General features: G+C 50.2%; 1 protein-coding gene across 1 annotated transcript; it reads left to right on the forward strand.

Moving 5' to 3' along the window:
• The first annotated feature begins 6,787 nt into the window (after window positions 1–6,787).
• LOC133348489 (uncharacterized) lies at window positions 6,788–8,465 on the forward strand. Its single transcript, XM_061561326.1, has 2 exons — window positions 6,788–7,500; window positions 8,394–8,465. The coding sequence occupies exons 1-2, from the start codon at window positions 6,946–6,948 to the stop codon at window positions 8,463–8,465; spliced, it is 627 nt and encodes a 208-aa protein (XP_061417310.1). The 5' UTR covers window positions 6,788–6,945.
• Window positions 8,466–11,735: the final 3,270 nt, after the last annotated feature.

Genomic DNA, 11,735 nt, shown 5'->3' on the forward strand with positions numbered 1-11,735 from the left:
AGGGTGGGGATGTAGACTGACCTGTAAACCGAGAGCTTTGTTCGTGAACTTAGCTCCTGCGTCACTACCACGGAACGATACAGTGCCCGCAACACTGCAGACACCGCACCGTTCGGCCAGCCGATCTCCCGCCTCCACTTACCATCACTCGCGAAAGAGACCCCGACGTACTTAAACTCCTCCACTAAGGGCAGCTGTTCCCCCATCACCTGGAGAGAACCATGACCTCAGATTTAAACGTGCTGACCCTCGTCCCGGCCGCTTCACACATCAAACCACTCAAGTGCACGCTGGAGATGACAGACTGACGAGGCAAAGAGGGCAACGTCGTCTGAAAAAAAATTACCCGTAAAAACAAAGTTTTTCACTATAAATCCTTTATATGCGTGGTGGCTAGAGTCCTCTCGTCCTCTGGCTTGAGATGGCTGCCACCTATGGGTCAGATGATTGCCTGCCACCATTAAGCAATTGGTAATTAAATATAAAAAAAAATTCCTAAAAAGTGTAAAGTTATGGAAAAAAATTTCACGAAAATAAATTGTCACGCACAACGAGTCTGTGTGCAAAATGTCAGCTCGATTGGATCACGGGAAGTGGGTTAAAAAACGACCGAAAGATTTGCACGGTCGTAAGTGCGCAAGCAAGCAAGCAAGTGAACTTAATATAAAGGATTTAAAAAGCAGTGACGCCACCTGCATGCCCCCGTATTGGATGCTGTCCATACCTCGACTGCGCCTTGATGTCCTGTCCATGAAAATCACAAACAGGAGTGGAGACGAAACGCATCCTTGGCGGAGTCCAACACCCACAGTGTAATAACTTTTATTTAACACTAAGAATACAGACACAGCTCTCCCGCTCCGGGAATAGAGAGACCGGATAGCGCACAAAAGCGGCACCGGTACATCGCACTCCTGCAGCGCCTCCCACAAGACATTGCAGAGAACATGGCCATGATTTCTCCAAGTCTACAAATCAGAGGTCGACCGGAGAAGCGCACTCCCGTGACCCCTGGAATATCTGTGTTCCTCCTGAATCTGAGGCTCGGCCACTGGGTGGAACCTCCTCTCAGCACTTTGGCATCAGCTTTAGCTGGGACGCTGATGAGGGTGGTTCCTCTCTAGTTAGAGCACAACCTCTGGTCCCCATTTTTTTTTAAAGGGACCCACGAGCCCAGTTTTCCAATCCAGAGGTACTGGAGTCGCCTTCCATGCAGCATTGAAGGGGCACGTTCACCACGGCACTTCGACTTGGTCCGGTGGTTTCAATAACTCCGGGCGAATCTCGTCCACCATCAGCAGCTTTGCCTTAATGGAGGCCCTTGACCGCCTCAGCGACTTCAGCAGCCGTGGTGGATAAAGTGATCGAGTGTTCTTATGAAATTGCCTATTTAACACGTAGGCTTTCGCAACCAATATTATTCGTAACTTTTTTTTTGGGGGGGGGGGGGGGGTTAAATCGCGTAAATATAAATGTGTTGTTTACCCGCCACCACGCGACAAAGACAATCGGTAAGGTTTGTCACGTAAACAAGAAGTCCCAATTTGTTACTGCTTCAACACACCGGTGTGTTGGAGAGTAAACCCACAACATTTGGAATTTAGTCACCAGCGAAACGTCGCAGTTCAAGATGCAAACATATCCAATGTGGATTGCCCGAGTCAAGGTCTCGCACTTGAGAGTCCATCAGGGTCCGTAACCTTTCCTGAAGCCCCCGGGGATGTTTTTTTGCAGCACAGTCCATTGAGAAGGACCGCGAACTGTTCTAAATTGTGCGGTGTTGGTGGGATCTGAAGAAGGTGGTTTCGATGGTGACGGTGAAACCACTCCGGTTCTCCTTGCCGACGTCGTCTTGCCGGCAGGGTTCAACATCAGCGAAATCCGCCGCCAAAGCCGCGGCTCGTTCTGTGATCTTTACCCGTCAGGATGACTGCGATTCCCTTCGTCCTGGTCTCCCTGCCTCTGCCCTCTCTGCCCTGCAACAAATTCAAAATGCTTCAGTTAATTATCTATAATTCTCACACTTCCCCTCTCCACTGGCTACCCGTTCACTCCACCGCTGCCTTTTTAAATTCCTCACGCTCAACTTTATATCTCTTCATGGCCTTGTCCCACCTCATCTCGCCTCTCTCATCTTCCATAAACCTCCTCTCGTCCTCTTCGTTCCCTATCTTCTCTCTATCTCTCTCCCTCCCCCATGTGCCCAAATCCGTTTTCAATTCTCCCTCATTGCACATCTCCACTGGAAAAAAAGTCCTCTACATTGAGCAGCACTGCTACCCCAAGTCTAAACACGGCCCATAGACTGATCACTGCCTGTAGCCTCAGCATTGCACCATAGACTCAACATTGCCCATAGACTCAACACTGCCCGTAGCCTCAGCATTGCACCATAGACTCAACACTGCCCATAGACTCAACACTGCCCATCGACTCAACACTGCCCATAGACTCAACGCTGCCCATAGACTCAACACTGCCCATAGACTCAACACTGCCCATAGACTCAACACTGCCCATAGACTCAACATTGCACCATAGACTCAACATTGCACCATAGACTCAACATTGCCCACAGACTCAACACTGAATATAGACTCAACACTGCCCATATACTCAACACTGCCCATAGACTCAACACTGCCCATAGACTCAACACGGCCCATAGACTCAGCATTGCACCATAGACTCAACACTGCCCATAGACTCAACACTGCCCATAGACTCAACACTGCACCATAGACTCAACACTGCCCATAGACTCAACACTGCCCATAGACTCAACATTGCACCATAGACTCAACATTGCACCATAGACTCAACACTGCCCATAGACTCAACATTGCCCACAGACTCAACACTGAATATAGACTCAACACTGCCCATATACTCAACACTGCCCATATACTCAACACTGCCCATAGACTCAACACTGCCCATAGACTCAACACTGCCCATAGACTCAGCACTGCACCATAGACTCAACACTGCCCATAGACTCAACACTGCACCATAGATTCAACACTGCCCATAGACTCAACACTGTACCATAGACTCAACACTGTACCATAGACTCAGCACTGCACCATAGACTCAACACTGCACCATAGACTCAGCACTGCACCATAGACTCAGCACTGCACCATAGACTCAACACTACCCGTAGACTCAACACTACCCCTGTACATGAAGCAGTCCCCACATGTCACCTGTAAATTTCATAATTTCCATGGCGTCATCGTGTCGTGAGCTACGTTAAGCGCCTTGAGTGAAGGAGCTCTCCATTTCATTCGTCCATCACGCAGTGGTCAGGCGAAAGGGCCCCTACGCCAAACCCGTGACCTCTTGCGATTCGCATCGCTCCCACGAACTGCTTCTAGCCGCCCGTACACCACCAGCGGCGTCTCGAGCGATTGATTTGATCCACGGGGAGGGGGGACCACGTGGGCGGCGCCGTTCGGACGTCCACCACCAACCGAAGTGACAGGGAACAGAACAATGATCCGATCACGACTTTGGCACGTGACGAGCTGCACTGGCTACCTACTAAACGCAGCTCTGCGTCTACACGGGGCCTGCTCCTCTTCAGGGGTCTCCGTCAATCTGCTCCGTGCTATCACGCCGATCAGTGCGTGCCGTCTTCAACGGACCCAAATCGACTCCGACTGCGATCGGCGGCTCGCGGCGACCCTGCTGCTGGACCCGCCGCGCGTAAACCTCGCGCGCGATACGGCTCAGCGCGGTGGTCGGGCTCTCCGTGCCAAAGACGCTGGAACACGGCCACCAGCTCACGTTCGGGACCCATCCCTGAGTCTGAGCCAATTCAGAGACAGACTCTAAACTGCGTTGTCGTTCAAACCTAATTTGAAGCTTTCGTGACTGCAGGAATGTGTTGCATTGCATTACATTTCCAAATTTTGCTAAGTTTATTTGATTTAGTGTGTCTCCTTGTCTGTGTTTTGTCTCTCTCTCAAATGTAGCAATCTTTGGAATAACGTAATCAATCAGGTAGGGTGTTGACTGTTATGTTAGCCGACTCTCTGTGTTGTATTGCATTATATTCCTAAGTTTACTAGGTTTGTTTTCTCTTTCATTTATACCTGATGATGATTGCTTGTGTTGCAATCGAAACGTCGTATGCTATTCTTGAATTTATTATTTTCTCTTTCTACGTGACGTTTGCGTTGTCGTTGTTGCTTCAGAGAGCCCAACTCACTGAATGATCGATGCGCGCGCGTGATGGGACTGAACCCGTAAGAGCGCGCGGTAACAAATGTCCTCGCTCTTACTTTGCGAAACGTAAATAACCAAATAAATGGATTTGAATTGGTGGGAGCCCACCCTGGCGACGCGAGTCACGATGGGCGTGTGCCGGCTGCTCGGGGTCGTGTCCACGCGGGGCATCGAGACCCGTCACGGGCGCTGCGATGGATCAGCGCTGAGCGGGCGCGGCCTGCCGGGAGGTTTCCCTGCAGCAGTGCGGCCGTGAGCGCCGCGCTGCGACCACGAACCCGGCCAGCCGAGTTGGATTCCCGTCCACGGCAACACTGGTGACGATTATCCAAACCGGTCCTGGGCCTCCCCTAGGTCGACTCAGCCACACAATGAGTACCCCGTGCGGTGTGTCAATGTCGCCACTCGGTAGACGACTTTACGGACGGGTCACGGGAGCAGATTTTGTTCGTAAGTCGAGGACATTGCAATTCGATGGGGGGCATCAGCCAACACGCGTTAAGACACCACTGCATTGATGAGTTATGCTGTTTGTGTATGATAGTGTTCATCAGGTGCTTGGAAACGTGATGGGTGGAGCAGTGGGCGTAGTGGTTAGCGCACCGTATGTCTGAACCTGGCAACGTGAGTTGAATTCCTGGCCACGACTAACATGACCAGCGTGGTGAAGTATGATCACACAACCTTTAATGGCTGATATGGAATGCGGTGGTCTTCATCCGGCAGTCCCGCGGGACGACACGTTTAACTTTTCTAATTTATTACAAAACATGTATTTGATGAAGTTATGTTTATTAATTTCAATGGCCAGTAATAAGACGCACACTTCACCCCAAATGGGAATCATTATCCAATTTAGCTCGTAGCTGCTCACCAATGACACATTCTAAAGTTGACAATATTTCTTAAAAGTCTGAAGTGCAAAAAGAGAAAAGCGGTCTACTTGTTGACTTCATTCACCTCTTTTATTTAAAACGGGGACACGCAGTGTGGTGTCAGGGAGTGAGCTCACTTCCCAGGTCACTCGAGCGAACGCGGGGCCGTCCATAAATGACGTCACGCGATTTGGACGATTTTTTACCCCCCCCCCCTCGTCACACGGCGTCACGAAAAGTCAGACCCCCCCCTCAAATATGACGTCACAAAGCTCTGCCCCTCCCCCAAATAAAACATGCTTCAAATCGCTTTAAACTATTGTCATTGCAGTGCGCATTTAATGTGGCGCTGCACTCTGATGTTGTAGGATAAAACATTTATTAAAAATGCTATTTAATTAAGTAGAACGCGTTGTCTATATTTATTTAAAGTTGCGCATTTTGATGTGACGTCACATTTCTCACCCCGCCCCCCCCATCGTCACACATCGTCACAATGTCTGACCCCCCCCAAGGGGCGTGACGTCATTTATGGACGGCCCCGAGTCCCCTGCCTCTGAGAGCTCCCAGCGGCTTCAACAAAAAACCTTCAACCTCGACAGACAACGCGAGACCACCACCACCTCTGCCACCGCCTCCTGTCAGCACTGTACTGGCCTGCGTGCTGAACTTCTTCCGCACCGTACGTAGCTAATCCGAGGTGCTAATTTAGGATCCCTCTCCAACTTCCACCTCTTCGCTGCACCCCCCCCCCCCCCCCCTAGGGCAGACGTTGACAGCGGGCACGGGCTACGGAGCATGGATCCCGTGCAGGAGAAATGTCGAATGTGCGTGGGGAGCGTCAGCGCAGCACGCGGACACGGCGAGTCCAAGGTGCACGCACACCACAGGCGGCGCACGCGAGACCCCAGCAAGTCTGGACTTGCGCGAGAAAAATAATAAAATTATCATCTAAATCACTCAACACGGATTGGTTAACGCTTGTCACTGATAATCCAGAGTGACGCCTCGCGTGTCGCTTGTTGTTGTGTTTGTTACCCGGGCATGGCAGCTGCGCGTATTGCGCGTCGTGTTGTGTGTGTGTTAGTCTGTAAGTTCGTTGTGAATGTTGTGGATTTGCTCTCCAGCACACAACCGGTTAGTGCGGTGCTCGTCACGAATTGGCCACATTCTGTTTACGTGACAAACCCCTTCCTAGTTGTAACTGTGTATGTATCTGTGTATGTAACTGTGATGATATCGATGTACCCGTGTATGTATGTTGTATGTATGTTGTATGTATGTATCTGTGTATGTGTCTGTGTATAAGTGGAACTTCTTCCGCACCGTACGTGGCCACGCGTGGTGATCGCGGGCGAGGCCGAGCGACGCGAGAGGGGTGAGGGGGGGGGCAGCTGCGGGTCGCCCCCCCCCCCGCGCCCTGGGGGCTCCGTCACCGCCACCGCCGCCCTGGGGGCTCCGCGCGGGGGCGCCAGGAGGAGGAGGCGCCGCGTGATGCACAAGTCGCCGCGTGGCCCCGCGGTGAGCGCCGGGAAGGGCCGTCACGTGGCAGTGGCGCCTACGCACGAACCTCCAGCTCTCCAGGGGCCATGTCACCGCCCCCGATATAAACGCGGCAGTGACGAGTCAGACCGCGGCAGTCATCGCAAGGGACGATTCGGACATCCCCGACGCGAGCTCGGCACGAGATCCGTCTTCGTCGTGGTCGTCCTGCACGTGGTGCCGAGGGGCTGCTGCTGCTGCTGGGAGCGCGTCGCGTGCAGGTGCCCGCGTGAGCCCGCCCGGGGGGAGTTGTCGGCACGACGACCCGAGGCGCAGCCCGAGCCGAGCGGTGACAATGGGTCTCCTTGCGTCACGAGTGGCGTCGCTGCTGGACGGAATGTTCACTCAGCAAGCGCGCGTGCTGCTGCTGGGTTTGGACGCGGCCGGGAAAACCAGCATCCTGTACAAGCTCAAGCTCGACGAATCCGTGGTGACCATCCCGACCATCGGCTTCAACGTGGAGACCGTGCAGCCCATCAGGAACGTCACCTTCACCGTGTGGGACGTGGGCGGCCAGCAAAAGATCCGCGCTCTCTGGAGGCACTACTTCCAGAACACGGACGGGCTCCTCTTCGTGCTGGACAGCGCGGACTGGGAGCGCTTCCCGGAGGCTCTCAAGGAGCTGGACGCCATCCTGGACAGCCCCGAGATGACGCGGGTGCCCTTCGTGCTCCTCGCCAACAAGCAGGACCTCCCGCGGGCAGCGGCCACCGCGGAGGTGGCGGAGGCGATGAAGGCGGTGAAGACGCGGCACGGGCGCGAATGGCTGGTGCAGGGCTGCTGCGCCCGCACCGGAGAGGGCCTCCTGGAGGGCGTGGGGCAGCTCTCCCGCTTTATCAGCAACTCCAGAGCCTCCTCGGGGACAAAGTGAGCGCGGCTCGGCAGCAGCAGCAGCGGCGGCGGCGGTGTCACTCCAAGGCGGCGTCTCTCGTGCACGTGGGGGGGGGGGCTTTCGAGTTGTGTCCACTGGTCGTAACTTCACACGAGCGAACGCCGTCATTCAAACAAACAGCTCGCTGTGTGTGCCTCTGCGTGTGGATGTCTCTTGGTGTGCTGTTGCTCTGCTTGTCCCTCTGGGCTGCCCAGAAGTATATCTTTCCTTGTGTGTCTTCTCTGTGTATGTACCTCGTGTCTGTTCACGAGTCCCTGTCCTCTGTTTTTACGTTGGCATGTTCAGCCCAGATGATGAACACGAGAGATGTATCAGTCTTTTGAAATACGTGGTCAACCAGGTGAGTGTCTAACAGTGTTGTTGGCCGACTGGTTTGCATCACGTGATGGTTCCAAGGTCTGTTGAGTTTCTCGTCTCCCATCTTCTTGTTGCATTTGCTTACGTGCAGTTTGCCGTTCTCTGTGTGCTGTGCACGTGGTGTCCCCATGTGTGATGTTTCACCCAATTTCCACCTGATGATGAGCACTTGTTTTGCGTTCGAAACGTCGTGATTTATTTTAATTTAATTTATTTAATTTTATTTCTACATACGTGTCTTTACCGGAAAAAAACCAATGCGTAAAACAGCTTGTTGTGAAAGACCCAATGCAGAAGATCGCTGGGTTTGGTCTTCCACGAAGCTCACGTTCCACCCTAAACCGCATCCACGTCACAAACCACGGCAGTAGATGCGGATACCCTGATGCACAAATGTTAAATTAGAAACTCTCCAGGAGCCTGCGACTGCGGCCATCCAGAACAGACCGTGCCACGTGTAACGACGCAATGCCCGGTCCACAAACACGACGGAGACGTCACAGCGATACACTCACTACCACTGCTTCTTCTCACGCGGTGATCTGGGCTTGCCCACCTGGATGTGACTTCATAGTCGTCTGCTGTGCACCTGCATCAGCAGCCACACGAACGAAGCATCAGAAGAGAACGCGTCCACGTGCACGCGCCACGCGACTGCGCGTGCCTCTCGCTGCGAGTGAACCTCCGCATCGTCGTCAACTGCGGACTGCAGGTTCACTTCGACGGCGGCTGTCGCTCTGTGATTCCACACTGGGGGGCAAACGCCTCTCCCGAGTTGATTCCGTTCCGCGCTTTCCTTGCAGCCGTCGCGTCGCGGCCTCCGGATGCTATGGGGTCATCTCGCCATCTCTACGGGTCAACTTTGACCGCTCGTGGTTTAGATATAAACATGTGAATGGCATCTGTAAATTAAAAGCGGCACAATCTGTGCAAGTTTTTTTCATCGAAGGCACTGTAATGGCTCGTCTCATTTTCAGACATGCTTTTATAGACCAAACGACATTGTATAATCTTGATTTGAAGTTTTCGTGACTGCAGAAATCCATACTCTTTGGTTCTTTCGGTAAAGTCACGTAGGAAGAAATAGAATAGTTTTAAATAAAATAAATTAGTATTTCTACCTACGTGACTTTACCAAAAGAACCAAAACATTGCATAACATCTGTAGATAATTGTAGGATTTGTCGTTCTCGTCTTTCATACAAATGAGATTGTTTGACCCTAATGGTTAAATTCATCAACGTACTCAATTTTAGTACCGTTTGTGTTCACATGTTCTCTTAAACTGTCAATTCAGCTGTTCGTGGCTTTGCACTGCTCGATTAAATATTTGATAAAATGTAAAATCTACTTTTGTTATATGAAAACCAGGACAATGTAATCAGCGCAATGTGAATGTGTAAATTGTTTAGGGTTGATATTCTCTCTGATTTCGTTACCCCGATGGTGATGCGGCGTTACCTTCACTGCTCGTGTTCTTCAGAGTCACAGATTGTTTACACTCCTCGTTGTCTTAGACTCGCTAACTACGGATGGTGTATACAGGACATATCATCGAATGCCTTGTGTTATAAATCTATGACAGCTTGATCAATGTATTTGCCGTACGCATTGTAAGTTGTTAGTTGGTTGAAGGTGGCCTGATGTTGATGATTTCATGAATTGTTTGTTTAGTCGGTTTGTTGTTGTCTAATGTATCAGATTTGCATTGAATAATGTTGATAAATATGTTGTAGATGCACGAACCGAGGCTGATAGTCGAATGATTATATTATTAAGATCCAATCGTCACGTTTGTGCAATAAAATAGTTTGGGATCAGACAGTGTCGTTACCGTTAAATGTTCTCGGATTGTGCGACCTAATTTACATCTTGCTTCAAGCAGTTCTTCTTGACTCGAGTTGAAGATTGTTGCCCGAGTTTTCCATCTTCGGACGATTGCACGATTTAACGTGCCTATGAACGATGTAAAAGTGTCCCTAGACGCAGCTGATGATACAACTACTGGCTCCACAGAAGCAAATGAAACGTGTTACTGCATTTTAGAGCCTTAACATTCACCACTTATCATTTAATTTTTCATTTCTTTGGTATAGCCCTGTGAGCCATGCGGCTCTTAAGTCGGGTGCAACCGCAACAAACAAAATATGAACAGAGAAAAGAAACATCCTCGATAAACCAGCACATCTTCCAAAAAAAAAACGTATTACAACCCTGTGGGCAAAAAAAAACAACAAACAACCATAAGACAATTTATATTAACCATATGTTTTCTAAATCACCAAAATAAAGCTATAAAAACAATGTAACAGTAATCATAGGAACTGTGATTCTTAATTTAACAATAAACGATATACATAACATGTACGACCAAACTTGCAGCCATAGCTGGCAGCATGACACTCCTTGTGTATGATGTGTGAGTAAGCGTATGATAAGTGAGTCAGTGAGAGTGTGAGTGAGTGTATGATGAGTGAGTCAGCGTATGATGAGTTAGTGTATGATGAGTGAATTGTGTATGATGAGTGAATGGGTCAGTGGTTGTGTGAGTGACTGTATGTTGTGTGAGTGAGTCAGTGTAAGATGAGTGAGTGTATCACGGCCTCCTTCCCGCCATCACGGCCTCCTCTCCTCGGCTCCGTCGGCTCCCTCGGCTCCATCAGCACCTCCAGCCTGCGACTGCCGAAGATATGGGGATGACGAACCAGGAGCCGTCCTGCAAACCTCAAGGATCAGAATCAGAGCCATCATTTTTTATGGCGTCATCGTGTCGTGAGCTCCGTCAAGCGTCTTGAGTGAAGGCGCTGTCCATTTCATTCGTTCATCGCGCAGGGCTCGGGGAAAGGACCTCTTGCGACTCGCAGCATTCCCATGAACTGCTTCTTGCCGCCCGAACACCGCTGTTCATCAGATGCTTAGAAACGTGATGTCTTTGTATTATTACACGCTTTTATTTAACTCACTCTGTCTGTTGTTGTTGTCGTATCCTCAAATCTTGTAACTGAATTTTAACCCACTTCCCAATGTGGTATCGACTGCAAAACTTGGTATACTTATGTCATACTGATGACAATACTATATTCTATCATAAAAAAACTTAAAAATATATATATTTGTAAACATTATTTTTTATATGTTATGTTTCGGCTTGGGTCTCATTGTCCACGCTCAACTGATGTTGGCTGTAAATCAGCACGGCCCCTGACGTGATGGCAAGCTTCGGAGCCACTTCCTGGAGTCGTGGAGTTCTGCCATTACGAATACGGTACATTTCATTAAAGCGTGTTTTTAAAAAAAGTACTTTTAAATATTACTTATTACCTCAACGGTTAGAAATGGGTGGAGCAGTGGGCGTAGTGGTTAGCGCACTGTTGTCTGAACCTGGCCACATGAGTTGGATTCCTGGCCACGACTAACATGACCAGCGTGGTGAAGTATGATCACACAACCTTTAATGACTGATAGGGAATGCGGTGGTCTTCATCCGGCAGTCCCGCGGGACGAAACTTTTTTACTTTTCTAACTTATTACAAAACATGTATTGGCCAGTAATAAGAGGCACACGTTATTACCAAGTGTGAATCATTATCCAATTTAGCTCATAGCTGCTCACCAATGACATTCTAAAGTTGACAATGTTTATTAAAAGTCTGAAGTGTTAGAAGAGAACAGCGGTCTACTTGTTGACTTCTTCATTCACCACTTTAATTTAAAACGGGGACACGCAGTGTGGTGTCAGGGAGTGAGCTCACTTCCCCGGTCACTCGAGCGAACGAGGGGCCGTCCATAAATGACGTCACGCGATTTTGGACGATTTTTGACCCCCCCCCCTCGTC

The sequence above is a fragment of the Lethenteron reissneri genome, chromosome 27 (genome assembly GCF_015708825.2).
Source record: "Lethenteron reissneri isolate LAM-NWPU_2019-01 chromosome 27, ASM1570882v1, whole genome shotgun sequence".
Classification (NCBI taxonomy): Eukaryota; Metazoa; Chordata; class Hyperoartia; order Petromyzontiformes; family Petromyzontidae; genus Lethenteron; species Lethenteron reissneri.

Excerpts from the sequence above, each read along its gene's own strand:
- LOC133348489 (XM_061561326.1), top strand. The coding sequence starts at position 6,946 with ATGGGTCTCCTTGCGTCACGAGTGGCGTCGCTGCTGGACGGAATGTTC. Across the intron at positions 7,501-8,393 it reads GCTTTATCAGCAACTCCAGA|ACGTCACAGCGATACACTCA; the intron begins GCCTCCTCGGGG and ends AACACGACGGAG.